Genomic DNA, 25680 nt, shown 5'->3' with positions numbered 1-25680 from the left:
AGGTCGGCTGGATGTGAGCGTTGATAAAGGGGCTTCACAGCATGTGAAATGTTAACAGTCCAAACACAGACCCCATTCCCACCTGGTATAAAAATCTGACCCGAGTGAGCCGATCACACAAGCAGACAGTTCTAAGTACAGGTGTGAATGCATCCAGGACACATTGAGATCTGATCACTCAGACCACATTCGGAGGTGGTTTAGGCCACATGTGAGCATTCTTAAAGCAGCGTGTATGCGTACATGTCCTAGGACACATTAAGGACCGCCTACTCAACAGTGAGTAGTAGAACTAAGTACTTATTTGAAGAGTTTCTCATGTCACAGAAACCACTGAGAGTGAATTGTGTGTTTTGAATGCTATCATCATACTGTTGGTGATGTGTTGCTGTTCTTGTGCTGTCTGCTCTTATATCCCTGGCTGTCTGTAGCTCTGTGCCCTGAGGTTGTCTGGAAAAGGCAGCTGCCGGTATACAATAACTTTATTTTTAGTTTCATGAAACGAAAATCACTAATATGTAGGATATTACCACAGACAGTGTAGCAGTCTTTATCAGCAGTAACTAAATAAAAGAACAAACAAACATAAGCAAACATGACTTTTTTTTTTTAAACCTCTTGTCTCCTGCCTGACATGCCAGTCATTGCATGTTTATAATGCATAATATATGTGAGAGTAACACAGTAGAGGATGGACACCCGGCTCGGTCACATCAGCACGCCTCTTGTACGCGCCTGTGTTAACGTGCGCTTGTAGCCCCGTGTGCGCTGATGCGCTCATCTGTTGACATTTCCGAATGCCTTCCTACAGTTGTTTAATAAAAGCGGTCTTTCCATACAAACGTACATGTGTCATTAGTATGAGGAACATTTTTTTTTTATTTTTACTGTGTCGGGCTCGGGTCGGGTTCAGTTACTGCTCGGTTCGGTTACGGGCTCAGAGAGAGAGAGAGAGAGAGAGAGAGAGAGAGAGAGAGAGAGAGAGAGAGCAGAACCGGTATGTGCCTGTTTATTTGCATATAGAGTGGGGAAGTGAGAGCCGATCACAAGTGGTCACTCAACACGCTTTTGGAGACACATTCTACTGGCAGGTGTAAACACACTTAGAGCTGTCCACTTGTAATCAGATCACTCAGATCGGATCTCAATATGGTGGAAATGCGGTCAATGACTGGGGGGGGCAAGGACAGTTAGTGTTATAAATAGTAGTAATCAATATTCTCCCTCTGTACCTTTCACTGTTATACAGTAATTAGTACTTGTATTGCACTGCAACCTAACCTCTTAGACAGGCCCAAAGTGACATTATTTCAGTTGTGATCTGAAAACAGAAACTTACCTACATTAAACTTTCAATTAGCAGCTTCAAATAAGCTAAATCAGTACATTGACAAATAAATAACATTATGTTTCATTATCACTCAGTGTAAGCCCATCTAAAAAACTCTAATGATCCATTGAGGCATCTTTAGAGATGGTGTTTTGGGCCAAAAAAGGTACTCCAAGAGACAGTCAGCCATCTGTTAACAGCAAGCTCCATCGGTCCCCTACAGGTCCTGTCACAAGTCTACAGCTAGAGAAGTGTAAGCACAGGTTCTACTGTGGCATTCACGCTGAAGAAATGGGATATGCGTTTTGTGTAAATGTGTGCATCTTGGCTCTGCAGGGAGGAGAGGACGAGAGGTCACTGTCTATACAAGGAGCACACAGAGGGGGGTCTCGATCACCTTCAACACCCCTCCACTTGCTGATGGAGAAAGCCTTGCACATTCATCCACCAACTCCATTACCCACTCCAACAGGGCTGCACATTAAATCATTCCATTTCACCTGGAGAAGATAGGGTGAAGGTAGGAGACAGAGAGGTGGATAGGTAAAGAGAGGTGGGAGGAAGACGGGGAGTTGTTTTTTTCCCCCGCTGTCCTTTCTAGCTGGTTTGTGAACCGATTTGGACATGCCCATGTGCTGGGTTACCATCGGTAATGGGCCCAAATCAGACCCCCATCCCACAATGCCTTGAGGCAAAAGATTTATCACAAGAACCAGACAGTAGAGGGGAGGAAGAAAGGAGAAGTCAAAGAGAAATAATGTGGAAGAAGGTGATGAATGCCGTAAGATATGAAAAGAGCAAATGATGGGAGCTTATTAAGAGTTATTCTCAAATGGGGAGGGCATTATGGCGATCTATAAATGGGCTGTTAAGCTCAATAGCCCAAGGTTAGCTTGTCGTGATGCTGCAGTGAAAGTCTATACAGCTGACTGTTAGTCCTAGCGTAAACACGCAGCCAGTAGCATCTGGATAGAAAAAAAATTATTTAAAATGCTCTGATTATTTCAATTAGCTCCAGAGCAAATAAGAAGAGGAAATGAAGCAGAATGTCAGACAAAGCTCCAAACACAGATTGCCTTGCATGGCAGCAGCTTGCCTTAACAACTGTATAGGGTAAGAGTAGAAGCCACTGGATAAAAGACATGGGGATTTGACAACCGCACAAAAAAGGGACTATGGGGAGGTCTGCATTTTATTAATCATTTCATTAAGATAGTGCTTAGGCTAATTTAACAGTAGGCTTAATAACGCAGACTTTCCTCCCTCTGCTCTGTGCACAAGTGTTAACTGCCTGCTGGAACAAAGGTGGCTGTGTTCACAAACACAACACTGCCAAACTGTTAAGTACATTCCTATAAAGAGAAGAACAAAGAGCGTTTGAGCGTGGCGGGAGCAGAAATGAATAAAGCTACTGTGGGGATAGCACAGCTCGGCCCTTTGATGCCAGGAAATGTCTTTACCATCGCGGATAGTGTTTATGCTGCTTCATAGCGTACTGTTTAAGGATCGAGGCAACAATAAAATCAAATGGTAGTAGCGTGAAATCTCAGTAGAGCTGATGTTCAGGAGAGAAATGGGACTGAGAGGGAGGAGATAGGGGAGTTGACGATTATAGGGGATGGTAGAGAATTTTGAGGGGTTTGAGGGGTAAGCACAACAGAGGACTTGAAGGTTACACAACGCAAGATTAATGAAGTGTGCAATGTTTTTGTGTGTGGTTGCAAGTCACAAAAATGCACAAACACCTATGTGAAGAATAAATGAAGTGTGTGTGCGCATGTGTGGAGAAGGCATCTCCAAGCCCTCGCAGATGTGGTTCCCTCGGCCCATGTGATCCATTGGCGGTGACAGACAGGCAAACACAATTTAGACTTGCCCATCAAAGCACATGCAACACCACTCACTGCCACTGCCGGCGGAAATATGATGCACAAAAAACACAATTCTTCTTCTTCTGTGTCCCAGGAAAGACTAGTCTAAATTTGTCATTAATGCATATCTGAAAAACCTGTTTATTCCCTTTTTCTTATTTTATATTTTTTATTATATACTACCATATATACTGATCTTTGTGTGCTTATCGAAGTGCTGTGCTAAATTAATCTCTGGGGTTATTAGTGCATTTAATGGTTCAAAGGATTTTACAAATCTACAAAAAAAAAATTATTTGACAGTAAAAGCTTAATTGTGAGCCCTTCAAGTCCCGTTTCTTTGCTTATGGAGCTTCTTTGTTCTTTGGTTTCTAGGTTTAAGAGATGGTTTTCTTGTTCACATACTGACTGGACAGAGTTGTGCTTAGAGCAATTGCATATCAGAGCTCTTAAACAGTGATAGTCCCCTTTCATGATCGAAACATGAGCATATGTGAGCCAGTTGCGTTGCATTAAATCAACAAGCATTCAAAGATGGAGAATATATAAAGCTAGCAGTGAGTCAAGCTATAGCACATGTACAAAATGTTAGAGGGTCAGTATGAGATTGCAGTGCTGCTGCAGGGGAGCTGCTGGAGATGGCAGCCTGTGGTGATGTTGCTGTTGTTTTAAGGGCTGTGAGGCAGCAGGCTCCAAGGTACAAAGTGTCGACATTCCTCATTCCTCAAAACATCCCTGAAATTTCCTTCTCTCGTGTCTGCTCCTCTTTCTGACCAATGCCCTTGCCCTTCTTCCCTCCTTCCTTCCTCCCTTTGCTCTCTCTGCTGGTGAGAGTTAATTTGCACCATGTGTTCTTTAACGGAAAAAAGAGGGGGGAAAATAGGGCCCTAGTCGAAGCGTGTGAACCCGATACCACTGTAAATCTCCACAGTGTTATCCTCTCGCCCCTCCTCCTCCTCCACTCCTGTTCTCTCTCATTCTTTTTTTATTGGCATGTCACACATTGGACAAGCTGGAAATTACACTGAGCTGAGCACTAGTGGTGAAGCACGCCAGATACCCACTTAAGCTGAGAGAGTGGAGAAAAGTGGAGGGTGGAATGGAGAAAAATAGGGGACAGGAGGGAAGTGGAAATGTAAAGTGGGAGAGGAAGAGGAGGTGGGGTGAAATTAGCCATCCGTTTTCAGAGCAGAGGCCAATCCAATTAAAGCTTGACCAATCCACGCAAATGTGTTTAGTGTCTGGTTACTACACTCAGCACTGGGTGGCCAGGCCAAGACAAGAGATTCTCCTCTAAATACAATACTTGCAGATACTACCTGAGATACTAACAGCTGAAAATTATGAGAGAAGTAATAATTAAGGGAGTCATCTGCAATTCTATGGTATCTACAGTGGAAACCATCCAGCCCCAGAGATTGTTAGACACTGCGAACATTAGCCTACTTCAAAGGAGCCTTCGCCCTCTAATTTAGCATGCAACCCCCTATGAAGGAGTCAACTGTTTTCATCTGAAAGGAAGACCAGGTCAGGTAATTAAACAGCCCCTGCCATTATTTTCATATACAACTACAGGGTTGGGAGTCCTGTAGGTTTTGAGAGCTTCAAATCTACCTGCCTTTTTTGAAGTCTTAGTTACATTTGTTTTCCCACTTTCTTATCAAAGCTAGTGCCAAAGAAGATAGCACTGTCTGTTTGCTCTTCTGCTTTAAGATAAAAATGTAGTGCTCCACGCTGATGCGCAGCGAATTTGCTTCAGATGTTAGTGAAGACATCAGAGGAGACATTTTCACTTGTGATGTGCCAGGGGAAAAAAAGAAAAGTGTCTACAGAGCCGCTGAATATTTCAACAACTCAGTAACAAGGAGATAAATTAGCACTTGGATATATATGCAAGGCCCAAATGTCATCTGTCACTGAAAAATGACTTTACAAATTTACATGCATCTGTGTGTTTGTGAGAGAGGCGCAGCCAAGCCGGTGAAAGTAAACTCAACTAATGAAACTCCAAGGATGAAGGGTAGGCAAAAGCCTTCTCTGCTGAATAATTTAGCAGTGGTGGGTCAAAGAGGTGGCTATTGATTGAGCTTTCAAAGAGTCTTATGAAAATGCTTTGGCCGCTAGCATGGCCCTTCAGCCCGACCAACCCCCACTGTCCAGAGCCTGCACCCTCTCCATCTGGGAAGGTAATCACCACTCATAAAAACACACACAAAACCCCATTTTGATTTCAGTCTGTCTCTACTTCCCTCCCCTCCCATCTTCTATCCTAGAGAAAGAGATCCTCCTATTGGCTGAACAACTTAGTTTCCATAGCAGCATTTAGCTAATGCACAGGGAGAGCAGTGAGGGTGAGAGAAAAAAAAAAAAAGTGTTATCTGTCCAAAAAGATGAAAAGAAGGGGATATGAGGGAGAATAAAAGCAAGGAGCAAGGGGGAGGGTTGGGTAGGTTTGCTTTTATACCCACGAGCAGAACTGAATACAGCCTCACGTACTGGCCGAGTCTGAACTATGTTGTTATCTCAACCTTGCCATTTGTAATGCTTTTTTATTCATCGCTGTGCTCTTGTGGACAATCAATTTCACCTGCCTCCCCAAAGGGAGACAGAGCTGTGTACGCATCTGAGAGATATGTGCCTGTCTACATCTGATTTGAGAAATGCACCGAGCTTGCAAACTGACACCAGAGAAGGACTAGCACTTGTCAGTCTTGCAGATTGTGTCCGCTTAAGAAAACACTTGCATAGTAACAGCAGCTGCTGCAGCTAGTGACCCCAACACCTCAGCTAAATGACCTAATGTTACCACAAAGAACAGCATTAATAGCTTTACCTCAGTGAAATTTCAAGTGTGCAGAGACAGCAAAGGAGGGAGGGAATGGGAGGGGGTGCATACCTCCTCATAGAGGAGCATTAATCAACACGGTCATAATGGGGAAAGTCACCTGATACTGCCAAAGCAGCAGTAAAAAATCCTTTGCTCACAGGGTCTAGTCACAGCCAACTGTGAGGGGAGGAGAGGGAGGGGGGCTATTTATCAAACAAATGGAGGTAATCTGAACATGATTTGGTTTGTTCAGATTGAAAAAAGTATTCCACTTCATGTGCTAACCTGCTCCAGCCGACCACAGTAAGGAAGTATTAATATCAGCAACAATTTCTGGTCCGTTTTCCTTTTGTAAGTAAGTGACAATGAACAGCCATTCAGGGTTTAGTAGCTGTTGTGCTGTGGTTCTATTGCTTAAAGGCTGCTACTCAATAGGGAACATAACAGACAGAATGCTTCAATCAAACAGCTTGCAGCAGGCTCGGCTGGCCGGCCATGTCTATAGACGCCTAGATGCCCTTGTCAAAGCTGCTTTCTCACAGAAAGCAGACACTTAAGACAGCCCCACACACAATTGTGAAAGGCTGCATCTCCACATGTTCATGTCTGTAAAATGTACCAGCTCGCTTAAAGCAGCTGAGTGGACCGTGGAATGAAAGGAAGAGCTGAGGATCACTCGCACACACAAAAAATTGCCCCTAATGAGGGTAGCGCCCCTCTCTCAAGAGATGGCAGCGGCTGCTGCTCTACTCGATAAATATTAACAAGAAGTGCGACTGATGGCGGTGCTCACTGATCCATAATTGCATTTCAAAATGTTTGATGGGGGTGGGGTGGTGGGTGGTCGTGAAGGGAGCAATAGGAAGATAAAGAGGGAACTCAGCCTTCTAGGCAATGACAAGAGACAAGTGATGCATGTCTAGTCAACCTTCAACTATCATCTAAATGGCTCAGCACGACTCAGACTTTTTGGTAAAAGAAATTAGTCTGATGTTTCTCCTTCTATTGACTCAACCATGGAAATAAAATTTTATTTCTGTGGGCTCACCGCTGCATGCATCACACAGCACTGACGCTGCAGCTTTACATAAAAGGAGAAATCTAAAGGAAGGATCAGAAGGATGGCAGAAAACTCCACTTAATAATGCCACGTTGTACATTAAGTGATACTTTTTGCATGGATCTGAATATATGCAGACAAGCTAGCCACAAGATAATTAGCCAGCGGATCTCATTGTTAAGCTAATTCTCAGCTCTTTGGATTCCATTAGGACTGTACTCAGGGTCCACGGAAAATCTAATAACTGCTTGGGTTAAGCATCCGTATTTATGCACATATATTTGCATCTTTATCAAAATTTTTTTTAATTATGGGCTTTGAAAAGGTGGCATTTTCCAAGGCTGTATGATAAGCACCAGCTAAAACCATCAGTAAACAGTTGTGGGAGATACAATTAACATATGGTGTGTCTATGTGTGTAGTCGAGGTGTACATGTTGTTTACATGACAACTGGGAGAGCTATGCTGTTATATCCATCCAACACAAACATGCATTTGAATACACATGTAACCACACATGGATACAGTGAATATGACCTGGTTACAGACCAAGAACTATGGATTATGTTCATAAGTAATAAATGCATTTTTATAAGGTGATGATATCCAGTTTAACATGTTTATGTATAAAATAATTTGACCTGTATGGGATTGTAATCTTGCGCCATTGTTTTAAGTCTGGATGGTATTTAAAACACGTTTTGTGCATGATTAAAACATAACTGCATATTCTTTTATAGTCGTAGAAATAATTGTGACATGTCGCAATGTTCAGTGAAAATGTACAAAACTATAAATTGCCTTTTTGAAATCATTTTTATTTTCGATCTGCTAATTAAGTGATTTGGCTTTCCCATCAATCGTTTCAGTAAGTTTTAAAACATAAATGAGGGGATATATCTTTTCACAAACAGCAGAAAAGTTCACCCGTCACAGGGAGAGAACGTATCAAACTGTTTCTAAATGTAGCTAAGTTTACATGGCTAGGTGAGCATCTGAGAACCACAAATACTATCAACAGATATAATAATCTAGATATAATAATAAAGATATAAAAATCTAACACATTTTAATAGCAGTCGAAATTCATTTTTTAACAGATAAATGCAGAGCTGACACTAATTTTCAAAGATAAATTCATACCATTCCTGCTTCACTTGACAGTTCCCAGCTAAGAGAGAGTAAATATGAGTGAAGGGTGATGGGACTAAATAAATTGGCAAAAAACAGGGTTAGCTGGGATACACTAGCAATATGAGTGATCAGTTTTTAGTTTTTTGTTTCTTAGCATCAATTCAAACTATTTACCATGTGTATCCTTACTGATTAGACATCCAGGGGTCACGCGACCCCACATTAACAACTCTTGCATGCATGTGAGACATAAGGCCAAATGCTAATGATAAGAGGTAAGGTTTATAGGCAATTTATTTTTCTTTCCAACAGCACACCTTTAGTTTGAACACATCTCATCAATTAGATCAACGCACGTCAATAACTTTCAATTACACACGTGTACAATGTACATGTCTGGGCCTGTTATTTGACAGTGCTGGAAAGCCCGCCCGCCCCCACACACACACACAATACTGGTCATTTGACAAAAACAATCCCTCATCCTTGTAAGCTGATCAGGCCTGCAACATATGAGCTGGATTCCTGGCACGATAATTGCATTGTACATGGCATCTAATTAAATGTCCAATAGGAGGGAGATCCAGAAGGAGAGTTAGGTGTGGGTGTGCGTGTGTGCATGTGTGCTTGCGTGTCTGCATGTGGGTGTTGGCATACTGGGCTCCTCAATCCAGCATGCGTTCCCCAGAGGGAGAAACACTGCAATCACTCCATTAGCAAAAGAGGGAGGGAGACATGGATGCAGGGAGTAAGAGAGAGGGATGTGGGGGAGGGAGGGAGGACAGAACACAGCTGACTTGGCCAATAACAGCAAATGAGGTTAGATATAAGCGGGGGGGTGGGTGGGGGGGGTCAATGAGCGCCGAGGACATGGACACAATGACTGGAACATGGGATGGGAGGAGCGAGGGAGGGAGGTGAGTGACAGCAGATAAAGAGGAGTGGGGATGGGGGGGAATAAAGTGTAAAAACAGATGACAGAGTGAGAGGGAGAGAAATAGAGACAGAGGAGACAATCAATGTACGAAAAGCAGGATGGATTGGTGAAGCCAGGGTCAATGGGCAGATATGGCTGCAGATTGTTCAGGACTCAGTCGCCGTCAGATGGCTTATTGTCTCCGGTTCTCCTCTCACAGCAGCACGCAACTCACAGAGTGTGGTTGTGTAGTGCTGAACCAGATATACATGTACACAAACTGCATGATCATGATATAACAAAGATAAACACATAAACACAAACAAACACACACACACACATAAACACACACACATAAACACACACACACACACACACACACACACACACACACACACACACACACACACACACACACACACACACACACACACACAACGGTTGGCCAGCTCACTGCATTACGCTCATCAAATATAGATTGTAAACACATTTCAAGGTCATGGCACCGGGTGTAAACTGAAACGAGCCCTTGTGGGAAAACACACTGAAGGATTGTTAACCTAATTGATCACATCAGAAGGAATTAAATAAATACATCTTAGTACTTTATTATTATACTTTAATAACTAGTTTTGTGTGCATTTGTAGTGCATATTCAAATTTATGTTAATATATTTCTCTTGTAGTGCCATTGTTTTACTTCTAAGTTTTGTAAATCATGTTTACTTTTGTTATTTTTTCCCCTTTTCTAATAATCTTTACATGGGCATGAAAAAAAAAACTGATAATTGACCGGCTGCATTTCGATGTCTTGCTTCCACTCCTGATTTTGTTTAATACCTATAACGGTAAAAATGGCCTCCTACTGGTCACCTCTGTATCTGGGCAGACATTTTAGGAGGAAGGCAGGAGATGAAATCTATAGGGCTGGAATGATATGTCACAGAGGTTACAGTGGGCACCACAGATGCCACTGTTGAGTAAACAAAGTAGGGAAATTGATGTGCAAATGTTCAAAATGGATTTTTTTTATGTATACGTTATTGCTGAATGACTGCTGTTGCGCTCATACGTGCAACAAGACTAGTCTCAGAATCAGAGTGTGAGAAAGAAAGATATAGAGACACAGAGGAGTGGACTTTAATCCTTGTTCTTCCCCACGCAGGATAGATTGATGGCTGCATTCGTATTTCTACACACCACTAATTGGATTCACAGGTCATTAGATAAAGTGAGACTGTTACCGCCTAAAGACTGAGGGAGGAGAGAGAGACAGGAAAAGGGAAGGGTGCGAGACGGGCAATATTGACGAGGTTGTTTGGTTCAGGACCAATGAAATTTCATCCCCCCGTGCCGTGCCTACAAGGCCCTGTTTCCCCACACAGAGGGGGGTTAATCGATAATTTGTGCGGCAAGAAAAAGTGGGGGTCGTAGACAGAGGGACGAGAGAATAGGAAATATATAGAACGAGTTGACGTCTAATGCATGGTTTACTTCCATGTTGCCTGTTGTCTCTCCTTTTCAATATATTGTGGCAAGAGAAGGAAATGAGATTACACTGACCATTATGTCCCACTAAAGAGCAGGAGGAGCGGATGGACATTTTTTTCACGGTGATCCGCTATCATCCTAAAAGAGGATTTTGTGCTGGTCTAGTAAATAGAGATTATGAGTTTTCAATGTAACTAGTATAGTCATAGTAACAATCATTTGTGATTTGTAGCACAGCCACAAAGTGAGCTCAATGAAAAACGCTGTACTTGTTTAGAGAGCCAGCGGGGCTTGTTGTTTTAACATAGGGGGACAAGGGTACAGTCTGCTCAAACACATACAGGCATGCAGATGGCTTTTCATTAATTACAGATAGATGGGGGGAGGGAGCAACAGAGAGCGAGAGACACCGACAGAGAAAGATAGAAGAGAGAGAGAGAGAGAGAGAGAGAGAGAGAGAGAGAGAGAGAGAGAGAGAGAGAGAGAGAGAGAGAGGTCAGCTAATGGAACCAGTATTCTCTCTCCCTCCCTGTACAATTACCTCTGTCTGCCCAGACCTCTTCTGGCGCTCTTAATCAAGGTGCAGGTGTGCAGGTTTTTGTGAGAGTGTGTGTATGCACATGCGTGGGCACAAAGAGGGGTTCCTGTCGTCCTCAGCACTCTCTAGCAGCAATCCGATTACAGCCCTGCTGCTGTGGGGCCTGGCTGTCCTCCCCTCTGCAAGGCTCCCAGCTCACCTTAAAACCTCTTCTACACACAACAACCGCCCTTTACACACAAAAGTATTCAAACACTTCAACCACACACACACACATATATATAATACATATATATATATATATATACATATATATACACATATACATATATATACACATATATATATATAAAACACACATACATATATATATATATACACATACACACATATATATATATACACACACACATATATATATACAAATACAATATATATATATATATATATATATATATATACATACATAATATACATAATACACAACACACATATATATATATATATATATATATATATATACATATACATATATATATATAACATATATATATATATATATATACACATACACATATATACACACATACACATATATATACACATACACACACATACACACACACACACACACACACACTAGTCCTACACCTTTTTTATAAAGTGGTGTGTGTGTGGCCTGAGCTGACCTCCCATCATCACCCTGGCTGTTAGCAGCCATTACTTTGGCCCCCTGGGGCCTGGCCGCACCTCACCGAGCCCTTTGCACTCTGCTTAGATAACCAATCTGTGAAAAGACAGGCAATGCTCGCCCCAGCAGGGTTAGATGGTGCTTTATTAGGCAACATAGAACCATCAATTACATATTCTAGTAGTCACTGCACATTAAAGATCAGGCACATTACTGCAAACCTGCACCAAAGTGTTTTCCGCTCTCCATTTAAGGCAGTTAGAATTTGGTGAACTTTGACCGCCAAATTTCCTCAGCCAAAAGTTGCACTGACCTTTGAAAAAAATCCCACATGTAGCCAACCATTACTCAACATGTCAAATAAGGCTGCACAATTAATCCAATCTCAATCGCGATGTCACTCTGTGCGATTACATAACTGCAAAAATGGTGTGATTTGAGTAAACAAATAGGTGTGCTGTGTGCGTAACACTGTCTCCACATTGTAACACCCTTCACTTTACCGACAGTATTAACAGATGAAGCCACCGTGTCTTAAGAAGCTTAGTGTTCTCTGTTAACTCACTTTACATTGTCTTTGTTGTCTCTTTTTTCCTTCACACAGCCGCTATGCTAACTCTGACACCGCTCAACGGCGCTCTCCTCGCTTAGGCACTGACATCACTCATCAGCACCGGCCGTTCTTGCTCTCACCAATGATTTATGGTTCTGTGTGGAATCTACGTTGAATCTGCCCTCTGAATTACGCTACCCCGTGGATGTATTAAGCGCTTCTATCATAACAACGTTTACAAAAGATGACCAGTGGCCAGTCAGTCTGTTTAGGCAGTAGCACGTGTGTCGCCTAAGGTCACGTGAGGGGTTCAGAGCATGCAGACCTTAAGAAGAGGTTGTACAAAGTATATTTTGTAACTTAATCACTAGTTATTATATTACACCCACCTTGAATGCCATCGTTTATAAGGGCATACAAAATTTATTAATTTAATAAGAATTTGTATTTTGTCATTTCATTTTCTAAAATATTCAGGTTTTTAAAAAAGAATTACACATTTTTGTTTATATATTTCTTCTTTTGCTGGTTTAACTTTGTTTAATTTAGTTTTAAACTCATGATACTATTACATCGCAATTGCAGCACTGTAAATTGCAATTGCAATATGACCTTTTCTCCAAATCGTGCAGCCCTAATGTAAAATGGTAAATTAACTGCATTTGTATAAGGCTTTTTTAGTTTACCAACCACTCACAACACACCCAGTTTGATAATACAGCACTTTATACAAGATTATATATTTATAAAAAAAAAAATTAAAAAAAAGAAGGATAATCTGAATGGCTTGCAGGAAGCTGTGAGACATTCATGAATTCTAAAGCTGTTCAGTGTGTCAATAAAGTCACCTACAGTGGAGCAAACTATCTAATCGCATTTCTTAAACCATAAGGTTACATCCTTTTTCATCAACATGAACAAAGACAAATCTGTCAGGTGAGGGCAAATGTAACTTCCCCTTTAGCAAACATAGAAAATGCAGTGTGGGAAAATCAATGTGTGTGTGTGTGATACATTTTAGGTGTCCTATTGCAGAGAAAACAAGCGCCACTTCACTAAACTGACTGACTCAGCCATTCTCAGAAGCAAATTAAAAACTAATTTATTTCTTTATTCAGCAAAAGAGGCAATTTGGCCACATTAGGTTGTAAAAAAAAAAAAAAATCAATTGAAAACTGGTGACGGCCTCCTTCATTAAATCAATTAAGTACATCAACAAACATCTTTATTTCCATTACAAGCATTATTACACTGCCAGTGGATCGCAAAGGTGGTTAATATTCAAGCCTGATTCTCAGAGGGATTTTTATTTTACCACATGACCCTTCAAAAACAAACCTCAGGATACAAACTGATTATAAATCGTATTTTACTGTGATTTGTATTCAGTTCTCATCAGACCACCACAGTGTAAAAAGAAAAATTGCAACTCTGCACCTATATTTCCTAATTATGGCGCACACAACATCGTAGCCCTGATTTCGTCTGACATTTTTGCTCAACAGTGGTTTGTTTTACAGCTTGCGACACGCAATGGGTGGGCAGATTAGTGCTGAACCCCAGGCCAGTGTGGGGACACAGGGTCATAAAACAGGACAGACAAGAAAATGTACTCACCAGCTTGAAATCCTGAATGCTACAAATGAAGTAGGGAGTGTTGGGCCGCCGGCTTTCAATGTACACACAATCTGCAAGTGAGAAAAAAGAAGACGAGAAAGTGAGTTTGAAAGAAGATGTTCACACTTCCTAAAGCTTTCATGTTTTTATGCAGACAGAATATATTATGTTGGGTGCAGTTACCTCTGCTGAAAAGACATTTTTCTCCTTGAGTCAAATTCAATTGGAATGCGAGTAATAGGATTAAGGACTTTTGGAGTGCTACAAGGTTGCCTTTCCAAAGCAAACATTACGCCCAAGGGGAATTATGTTATTGTTCCACTCCATTTATACACCAGTGAGTAATACTGACTTTAACCCCATTCCACCACCGAGTCATCACTGTAACACGTTCCTACAAAATGACGTCTGTCATTGCCCCTATATACAGTATGTCCAGTTAACTTTGGTTCAGCTTAGCGGTGAAACAAAAAGAAATTCCCCTTCTGTCCTCTCTTGTTTTAAAATGTTGCCAAATTACATAACCCTCATAAAAAGCACCCCATCACATTGTGTGTGTGTGTGTGTGTGTGTGTGTGTGTGTGTGTGTGCGTGTGTGTGTGTGAGAGAGAGGAGGTGGCCCTAGCAGGCTGTGGTGGTAAATTGAATGTGACTGGTGGTATGGTCAGGTCGTGACCTCTCATCTCCTTAACAAAAACATTCACGCTGCAGAGGACAAAAACACAGCCATTGCTGTGGAGAAGAAAAGGAGGAGGAGGCGGGAGACACGGCTAATGGTTACAGCTAAGTCTGGCACAGTACTTTCCAGAAACAGCCAAGGGTTAGAATTATTATAGAAAAAGAGATTTAAATCCACAAAAGGTAAATTAGCATAATAGTCTACAATTCACCTTTTGCTTTTAGCTGAAACACAAAACCAGTGTAAGAGTGTGATCAGCTAATAAATACAAAAAATGGGTTTAAATATTAACGTGTAAAACACCGTTCTTACTAAAGCCACTGACACTTATTTGATTGAAAAATACATTAAACCCTAAAAACGGACCTTCTATTCAGATGGAAACAATGCAACAAGCTATTTAACTGCTCCCAGGGTTTTGCCTGCCATTTGGTGCAACGGAGCGTAGCACTCTTGCTTACATTAATGCACACACAAGGCCTTCAAGACGGGCAATATCTTTCAGCTTTGTAAGCTTTGATAAAAATAAAAAAGCCCCTATATGTTGACAACACAAACTGGTTCTAATTTCACCAAAAAACATGCTGAGCTGTTCCTTGCAGAAGGACTAAGCCACACTTTCCCTAACAAAAGATGAACGGCTAGCTTTATTTCAGCGACTGACAGTGCCATCATCTGTTATTTATTTGTTTGTGTCAACAGAGTTATCGATCTGGCTGTGGTTTATCTTACCGCTTGCAGAGGAAAAGAGGGGTGGCAAAGATATTAAATGGCTCTGACACCCAAGATACCATTTGTAGAGGGGCTGGTGTGTACGAGTATGTCTGTGACATCATGGGCTTTGTTATTTGAGAGGCTCTGTGTGTGCGTGTTTGTTTGTAACCCCGGGGTGGGCTTGTTATCTGCTGTGGGCTGAATGAGCTGTTCTAAGGGTGGGGGTTTATCGCCCTTGCTGGCTCTGAGTGACGCATTATATATATCTCTCTCTCACTACTGTCCTCTTCTCGCTTTTCCCGGCTCCCTCCATTTCTTCCTCCTCTACACCATCCCTGGAAGTCATTTACAAGATAACATGAATGAAAATATCCATCAGTGCTATTGTGTGATCTGTGAGCAACACAGTTTGTGTGTGTGTGTGTGTGTGTGTGTGTGTGTGTGTGTGTGTGTGTGTGTGTGGTTGTTGTGTGTGTGTGTGTGTGTGTGTGTGTGTGTGTGTGTGTGTGTGTGTGTGTGTGTTGAGAGAGGCAGAGAGAAGCGGGTGGAGGAAAAGGGAGCAAGATGGAGGGAGTGGGGGGAGGGCCGAGAACAAAAGAGAATAATCTGAATGAGATGACATGTTTCGGAGGAGTCAAATCGGGGGAATTAGGGTTTAGTGTGCCTTCACCTCGTCGGCACATTCATTTAGAGGGGCCAGATCTCCGTGTCTACACCCCAGAGCACACCAACAGGCATAAAGAACAGACAGCGAATGTGAAAAAGATAGGTGGTGGGGGGAAAAAATGAGACAGGGATCTAGCTTACTCATTCACAGACAGTCCATTCTTCGAACGTCAGAAGCACATTTTGAATTCATCCTGGGCACTAAAAATCGACTACCTCAAGGGCATTTTTCTGAGAGCAACTATAACGCGATTCTCAATGAATGTGAAAGTTAAAACCCAGTTAATGCTTCAGACTCTGCTGTTTGAACGAAAAGGAGGCAACGGAGCGCAGGGGAGGTTGGGTGGGGGTGAGGGGGGCTCATCGAAGCGGGCCACACGGTTCCTCCAGGGTCTGCCTGGCTTGTTAAACATTCCTGCCATTTTGTGCATTTGGAAGTGGGTCTCCTCGCTCAAGTGGAGAAGTGGAAAGGGGAGGGAGGAAAGGTTTAGCTGTGGGTGGGGGTCTATGTGGGGGGAAGGGCAGTTTTTAAAGGGTTGAAGTGTGTGCTCGTTGGATGGATGGAGCCTTTCGCTGTAGGAGGGAGAACCACAGCAGGGCCTTTGTAGTAGAATGCTCTCATTCCCTCCGCAGCCGTTAAATTTAACTTCTTCTACTCGCCTCCACCCTACAATCCACTGTCGACCGCCACGCCACCCAGACAGATAGAGAAAGTTCAATACTTTGACACGGGGAGATAATCACGAAGCTTCTGAGCACAGTTCCTCAGACCCGAGCACTTCACCGAAACCTGATCCTGCCGGTCACTGTTTCTCCAATTACATCGTCACCGCTGAGTTCAAGCGACCGAGTATTCATTGTTATAACCTTATGACATACACACACATATACACACACAGCAATTTTCTCAGCTGTAGCTCATTGTTCAGTCAGCCATTCTCTTATGGCTGCCAAGCATGTCTAATCTAAAACACACCTAGTCTCAGCAAAAGAGCTGTGTTCTACTCTCTCTGTATCAAGCAAATAAGATGCTGTTTAATTTGCTGCAGCATTTCAGCAGAGGGGAGGGGGGCGTTCTTAGATAATATCAGCTTGGCGTTCGTTTACGAGCCGCCAACAATGGAAAAGCCACATTGTGAACAATCATGTATGCCAATGGTTTGTAAACAGTGATGGGGGGGGGGGGGGGATTGGTGCTGTGGAATGAGAGCAGCTAAACACTGCAAGAATATGAGCATATTTTAGGATACAAGGCAGGCTTGTTAAATCAAGAGAAATGTTTGTTTAAGTCGTGCTTGCAGGTGGTGAGTGTTAGCCATGAGGCAGGACGCACCTGCATTGTTAAAAGTGGTGCTCAGCTCAAACTACCAGAGCACACATGCGCAAATGCACGGACACACAGACACACCGCAGGGTAGAGTACAGCCATAGCAAAGCAACCCACATGAGTGCACTGATCCTAAAATTAAATAGCACAAGGAATGCAATAATGCAACACGGGGTGAGGGGACGAGAGGGCCAAGAGAGACAGAGAGCTTGGGAGAAAAAGGGAGACTGGTGTCATTACTGATCCAGCACCGACTGCAGCCTCTGCGAGCAAGACCAGCTGATGACCAAGGCTGCCTTGTGCCACTTCCTGCTGGGCCGTCCCAGTGGGGTTGCGTAACAGGCAGTGAAGGCCTGCAGGCACATGGACACTTTCCTTCTTCCCCCAATTTTCCTTCCTCTCTCCTCATCCACAAGCCCAACAACTCCCTCATTCTTCTCACTGGAAAAGCAGTGGGAAATACCTGGCAACCGATACCATCAGCTCTCTACAATAGGGCAGGCCTACAGCTGACTGAGCTCCTAGGGGAGAACAGAGGCTCTTTGACAACACTCCCCCCACCACACCCCCATCCCTCTCAGCTAGCCCACGCTTTCTCATTTAGCAGTCGGCAGGTGGTTGGATTTCACTAAAAAGCCCTTTTCCCAGAGTCTCTAGCGTGGGGAGAGATGGGAGAGCTGAGAGGGTTTTTTAAAAATAGAGGTGTTCAGTTAGCGACAGGCTACAGATTCACACTGCTATGTTTCAATATGAGATGAACCAAAGGGCTGGTCCCTTATGTTAGCTTAACTGGAAACCGCAAACTGATCGACAGATAGCTTTTATAGTGCATGGGATGTGCTATGTTAAATAAGCTCTAGCCTAGGATGTCTTGGCTCTCCACAATATCTGATCCCACACTAAACCACATTATATTGGCTTCTCAAGAGGCTCCGTACTGAAAACAGAATTAACATGTGTTGTGTAAGTATAATAATAATAATAATATTAATAATATTACTTTACTCTGAATCTAATATCCATTTGATAAAAGGCACAACATTTTCTGGCAATGCAAATTAGGGCTGCAGCTATCGATTATTTTAGTAATCGAATATTCTACCGATTATTCAATCGATTAATCAAGTAATCGGATAAGAAATACTTTTGTTTTATTGAAGAGCAATAATATACAATAGTTTGGTTTAATTTTCGGAAAAAGCAACATTTTTACTGCCTATACTGCTTACAATATCATCTCTCAAAAAACTAAACATTAAGTGCATTTAAGTGCCATATTACATTGTTTTTGAAGAAAACATTTTCTGGAATGCAATAACAACCTAGAACTAAGGCGTACATTAAACATATATAAACATTACCTTAAGTTGTGCAACTTAACTTACAAGTTTCAACCTGAGACTGATCTGTATATAGGCCTATACGTATATATTAGTTATACTCAACCTATTTTCATTTATACATTTGATTACAATGCTACACAGCTCTGTTACACTTCTGCTAGTAGATCATTGACCAGCTGTTTCTCCATGAAGAGAGAGAGTGAGAGAAAATGGTGCACAATCAGCTGTTCTTCCGAAGGGATAGTCAACAAGTCGGCTCTTTAGATCAAATTGTGGTCACCACTACGTATTTTCTTGCCTTTGTTTTTGGTAGTTGTTGTGTTTGGTGTAGTTTCATCATCCATACGACTCTGACTGACTTTTGTCGGGTCCACTTTGTGGAATGGAGGATTAAGTTAGACTCAATGCATTGACGTCGTGCTATTATTGTGATAAACAAGTTTGATTTTGCAGTAGACACACTGTACAGAGTTTAATTATGTTTGAACTGATTCCAAACTTTGGACACTTTGTCGTTTTCTCCAGCCTGTCTTTTCTCTTAGCCCCTCACTATTTACGCTCTTTCTTCATTTTGTAATCTGCGCCGTCAGTCTTCATTGCATGTGTCGCCAGCAGCATCAACCTGGTGTGCATCAGTAATAATCCTCCGTGCGGAAACACCGTGAGCGATACAAAGTTGGTAACATTGATTAAACGAAGCTTCGAGGCAAATAATTTTGTATCAAGGTTTTTTAGTAATCAAATTATTCAAATTACTCGAGGAATCGTTTCAGCACTAATGCAAATTTAAGGTAGGTAGGTAAATTCTAAGTCAAAAATGACAGAATGTAACAATATCTAAAGGTTTGGTGTATTAGAGCAACTGCAAGGAAGTCAGTTAGCCAGCTAAGAGCCTTAGTGAAATTCTATTGTGCAAAAATTCACTTGTATTATTAAGTTTAAAATGTATAACTGAAGTAACTATGAAACGGTGTTCTAATGTGAATCTGCCACACCTGTGAATACCAGACGTGGTTTTAATAAATGTCACCATTTGCAATGATAAAGATATGGTGCATCATTAGCAGTAATAACAATATACATTATATACAACATGAAGTCAATTACAACTGCCATATATCCAAGAAGAAATAAGACATGGCAGGTTTGTGTGACTCTGCCAACAGTCGGTCCTGAGTTTGAAGAAAGGGGGGGTGGGGTGTGTGTGTGTGTGTGTGTGTGTGTGTGTGTGTGTCAGACATAATCCTGCTGCACAGTTTACTGTGTGTGCACAAGACACATACAGTGACACACACATACAAACTCCCCAGGGTTCTGTGGTGGCTGCGGCAAGAAACGCCAGCTGTCCACATCAACAACTCCCCCAACACAAGGTGTTTTTTCTCAGACTAGCTTGCAACCTCTCTGTATTATTCACTGCTCTAACTACACACACCTACCACTTTATAAAAAGAATCGTCCTGTAACTCCTTCCTGAAAAGTGGATTGGCTGTGGCAGCCATGTTGTGTGGCATAAACTGAGGTAGAAGGGCAGAAGGAGTGGAGGGGGGCAGGTGGTTTCCATTAGCTCTCGCCATTTTAGACAGAGCGGCCAGCCAGTCAGTTAGGAAGGAAGGAGACATGCTACGTCAGCCAGCCGCCTGCAACGCCAAGCAGAGTCCTGCTGCAGTGGAGAGAAGGGATGAGCAATGTGGATAGTAGTGTGTGTGTGTGTGTGTGTGTGTGTGTGTGTGTGTGTGTGTGTGTGTGTGTGTGTGTGTGTGTGTGTGTGTGTGTGTGTGTGTGTGTGTGTGTGTGTGTGTGTGTGTGTGTGTGTTGCAGCAGTGTGCTTGTCAGAGATAGGAACCGTGTCTATGGCTGTTAAAAGCATGCTTTGTATACGTGTTAGTGTGTGCATGTTATGCGTTACAGTACACTTGTGAGTGTGCAGAAATACTGGTTTAGGGTACTGTGTATGTGTGTGCACTGACAAGTGTTTTGTGTGGCGCTGTGCTCCTAAGGTGTCTCATATTGATCCCCATGGCAGTGTGTATAATCTCTAGAGAGAGGATCTATAATCTGGGGTGGGGGGTGTAGAGTATAGGCTCTGGAGGTGTCTGGCCAGGCCTGGGGAAGTGGTGAGAGCTCAGCCACAGGGCACAGATCAATTTGGATGTCTGTTTGCACTGCATCAGGCTGTTCACCCCAGCATCAAACCATACCAATGGCCTGGGACAGAGTCCCCTGGCCACCACCACAGACACACCCCTCCATCCTTTTCAAAACAGCAGCACAGATACAGTTAGCTGCAGGCCCACCTATTGGTCGATTGCACTTCTCCTTCCACCCTTCCCCGTCCAATCGATGTGCACTAAGCCGCCTGAACCCATCTTCAAGGGATAGAAAGGCTGAGCAGAGAGATTGGATGGTGGCTGGGAGTTTGCAGACAGTTTCAATACTAGCTTACCTGTTATTTCTTATGTGATAACAAGGGCCTGTATGTTTCTAAAGCTCCCCGTGACAAAAGCAATCAAAACAGTATTTTGGTTCACAATTTCTTTCTGCATTGCTGCACGGCTTTCCATCACCGATTTCTTCCCTCTCCCTATGTCTGGGGCGGTGCAAATCCCTCTCCAGGGGTGGTTAGTTTTGCATATTGTGTGTCACTAGACGGCTATAAAGGGATTTAACATTTAGGAAAGCATAATCCATTGCAGGCTTTGTGCCTGCCTAAGCTGCACACATCAAATCTGATTGCAAGAAGGCTGCTACCAATGACCAAGCAGGAGGAAGAAAAAAAACACACTGTGTACTCACAGGGTTTATCACTTGAACAATGAGCTGAGGAGACAGCAGGAGGTCAGTTGCTGAGGTGGAGGATCTTCTACGTTGACAATCGGAGGTAAATTACAACCTAGTGCACTAGTGCTGGGGCCACCCAGCACCCTATCCTGGCTCATCCCTAATCTAAACCAATCTAACAGCTCCAGTTTATGTGGTGGGAGCAGGTTGTGACACTTGGGCCTGTTCTAGATCTGTCAAACTAATTGAAGGAGAAGACAGGCAACATAAATATTCCCTATCAACTAGAGACTGGCTGTGCTGTGCACTCGGATGTGGAAATATAAATATTCGGCATGGCTAATCCACTGAGATGGTCGACTTTGTTTATATGCCTTTTGAATGTTTCATTGATGTGACTGACTGCTTCCCCCCACCCCTCTCTACTCCCCCCGTCTTAGCATGGTTAACTATGAGACAAAGCGCCGGTGCTCTCTCGATTAAATATGAAATGCAGCGCAAAAAATGCTTCAATGGAGTCCGCTGCAGAGAGTTAAAAAGACAACAACAAGACTTGGGTTCAGTGTGACTGCTTGCTTAAGGACCTCCACCGATACCAGTGTAGAGATAATTTAGCCAACAAGATTACGCAGCTTGATGGAAAAGTGTAGAGTGGGGAGGTCTGGCTGTTTCACTGCACCTACTTAATAAAGTTGTCTCTTTAGTAGTTGAAAAGAAAAAAAGTATTTGTGTGAATGTGTGTATGGGTAGGTAGTTGGAGAAGAAAATAACCTAACACACTGGCTGAAATTTCCTACATCTTCCTATTAAGTACCCAAACAATGTGGGCCAACCCCCCACTACTTGACCTTTTGCTAGCTGCTAGATAAACGAAAAGACACTGCAATGATTTAGTTGCAAAGCAGATAACACTGAGCAGTCAAAGTAGAGCAGGCTACACACACACACACACACACACACACACACGACAAGCCATCCTGGCTTATTTCCGACAGCGAGAGTTGACATTCCCCACCCCCCCCTCTCATACAACCAATTTCTAAACAGTAGGTGAAAGAAAGGCCATGTTTACAGCTGCGGAAAAGGTGGTTTCTCTTTTTTTATGCATCAGATGTAATAAAGATGCTGTACCACAGAAAACTAGAGTACCGTTTGGCCCCAGAGGAGATAGCATACTTTCAGTGAGTTGGATGGTGTTGGGATGAAATCATTATTATGGCTGTCGTCACTATCACATCATCTAGTGAAGCACCACTTTGCTTTATTGACTTAGGCCAAGACAAAGCACAGAGTGGGTCAACTTGGAATTGATTGTATGATGCATTGGCCTCTAGCCTGAGGGAGTACTTCTGCTGTTACAGAGTTGCTACTCTGAAGAATCTGCAATCCTTCAGCAGCTTATTGCAACAGAGATGACTGTTTCCAAGAAATAAATCAGTGAATTATAAAAAATGTGATGTTCAGAAGATAGGCTCATGATTACCAGTAAATCTGGGAAATTGATTAAATGGAGATTGACTTGTGTTTACTCCAGTTGGTGACCAGGCAGGTACTGTAAGTGACATCCACCTGCTGAGACAATTAGTAGGGCTGCTCCCTACCTGCTTTTTTCATGCTGAATGACTTATTTCCAAGAAACGTACGAGCAGATCGCTGGTAAACACAAGAATTAAAGTGGTGCTTTTGCATGACTCTTTGCGGAGAAACTCGGATTTACAGATCTGTCGATTAAATCAACTAATCGATTAGTCGACTAAGAATTTCTTCAATCGAACACAGCCCTAACAATTAGATTAGCTATTACTAGGACTTACCTCCGGGTCTGTAAACAACATCGTCTTCTGTGATGAAGGACGTGATTTCTCCGTTCTCTGTGCGCTCGTAGCGTGACTTCTTCTTAGGAGTCTTCTTCTTACCCTTCTTGCCCCCATCCTCGGCCGTGCCGCTCCCTCCACCTGTGCTGCCATTTTCGTTGTCCTCATCCTCGCTGTGATCGCTCTCTGCATAGTTTTTGGCCCCGCCCTCCAGCGTGCAGCTGCGTCGGGGCCTTGAGCTCTCGCTCTCACGGTCGCCCCGGTCCCCGTCCTGCCGGCGGGACTTACCAGCCTCTCTCTTGTCCCGGTCCTTGTCTCTGTCTCTGTCCCGCTCTTTCTCCCTCTCCTTCTCTTTGTCGGCCGTCATGATCCGCCACGTGCCTTCCTCAGTCCTCTCACGGCTGGGCCTCCGTGAAAGGTAGACTGTGAGCCTGGGCTTCAGTCTTCTGAATTTACCAGTCAAATCCAGGGAAAATTTGGCCACACCAACAACCCCAGTGTTTCAGAAAAGCTGTGGACAAGAGAAGAAGGACTATTAGCATAACTATATGTCAATAACCATTATTCTTACAGTAAATGAGCCACATTTTCTAAATGGAAAAAAAGGTTGTTTCGTGCTGGAGGAGATCTTTTATAGGTGAGAAATACAAGATTGGTTCCTAGAGATCAGGCAGCTGTGCTGACTCTTCTCAACATCACAGTAATGGTTGGCACACCCCTCCACAAACATGTATACTCTGGAGAGCACTGAGTAGCTTTATCAAAGAACAGAACCTTGTAGCTTCCTGCTCAAACATATTTCCATTCTTTCAGAGAGGCAGTAAAACAGAGTTATTTAGGGGTAAAAAAGTGAGGGAAGTTGTAACTGAATAAGCATAAAGAGGTAGTGCTGCATTGAGGATGAGGCTGGCAGCAAACATAAGTCCTCAGAGATAATGTGTCGAGGGGCTGTTCAGCACAAGACTCCGCTTACAATGCCATGGGAGAGACACAGCATAAAGCTCAATGACAGAGTTAACTGGCTAGCTTCTCTGCAGACCATCTGTGATGACACCAGGCTCAATTTTACTCATCTGTGTGTGTGTGTGTGTGTGTGTGTGTGTGTGTGTGTGTGTGTGTGTGTGTGTGTGTGTGTGTGTGTGTGTGTGTGTGTGTGTGTGTGTGTGTGTGTGTGTGTGTGTGTGTGTGTGTGTGTGTGTGTTGGCTTACTGGACTGCACCCCACCCAAAGTCACAGCCCTGGCTGACAGTCACCGCTGTGTTAATGTGAAGTGACAGCTCTGGAGGGAAGAACACAGCAATCTACTGGGTAAGGGAGGGGAGAGAAGCTGAGCCAATCATTCGCCATGCTCAGTCCACTGCCATTTTCAGCTATCGTCATTCACTAAAAAGAAAACCAGCTACCACTTTCTCATGCCATAATGAAATCCTCCATAAACAGTGAAGTGGGCAAAGCTGAAGCAGTACGCTGTCTGCACTACACTCCCCCTACACACTGCACCTACAAAGGAGGCTTCTCATTTACTGCCAGTGTTTACCCCTCCACCCCCACCGCAACAAATTAACTAGAAATAGTTATTACAGCCCCCAGAGGGATCAGACCAGGCAATCAGCACCCGCGTTACCATGGTGGTAATAGCAGGGTGGGAGAGGGAGTGAATAAGGAGAAGGGGTAGAGATTGAGCCAGGTAGAACAGACCCAGCTTCGAGTAAGAATTATACAGCAAGTCTGCAAGTAGACGTGCGTTTATTAGGAGGGCTAGAAAGAATGTGAAGAGTAAAAGGAAGGTGGAAGGAAGGATTTTGGCAGGCACACAGATACACGCACACACAATGAAGTGCGTTTGACAACGGCGCTCCTCAGCAGCGGGTGCTGTCATCTCGTGAGCAGACACCAACTGACAGGGCAGCTGCTCTTGTCGTCGGCTTCAACACAAACACAGGGCCTGATTAAACCGCAGCCTCGTCACAGCCCCATTAATCACCTAATGATGAGTTACCAAGGCGACCACTGGGCTGCCAGCATATACACACAAGAACACATTAGTGCACACACTGGATGCATGGGCTCAGGAGAGTTTTAACGTGCGGACACACACACACACACACACACACACACACACACACACACACACACACACACACACACACACACACACACACACACACACACACACACACACACACACACACACACACACACACACACACACACACACACACACACGTTGGTGTGCCAAAATACATACTGTGCCCCCTCCTGTGTCAATATCCAGCAGCATGTCTTGGAGGTGTGAGAAACATGAAAACATTGATGAAGGTACCATTT

General features: G+C 43.2%; 1 protein-coding gene across 1 annotated transcript in view; it reads right to left on the bottom strand.

Moving 5' to 3' along the window:
- rerea (arginine-glutamic acid dipeptide (RE) repeats a) overlaps positions 1-25680 on the bottom strand; it is a 91808-nt gene that overhangs the window by 51483 nt on the left and 14645 nt on the right. The window contains exons 2-3 of the mRNA XM_039800436.1: positions 23353-23863; positions 14029-14099 (exon numbers count right to left, since the gene is read on the bottom strand). Coding sequence (XP_039656370.1) covers positions 14029-14099; positions 23353-23719 — 438 coding nt within the window. The 5' untranslated portion in view covers positions 23720-23863. The remainder of the gene's footprint in view (positions 1-14028; positions 14100-23352; positions 23864-25680) is intronic.

Source organism: Perca fluviatilis, chromosome 5 (genome assembly GCF_010015445.1).
Source record: "Perca fluviatilis chromosome 5, GENO_Pfluv_1.0, whole genome shotgun sequence".
NCBI lineage: Eukaryota > Metazoa > Chordata > Actinopteri > Perciformes > Percidae > Perca > Perca fluviatilis.
This window is presented reverse-complemented; position numbering and strand designations above follow the sequence as displayed.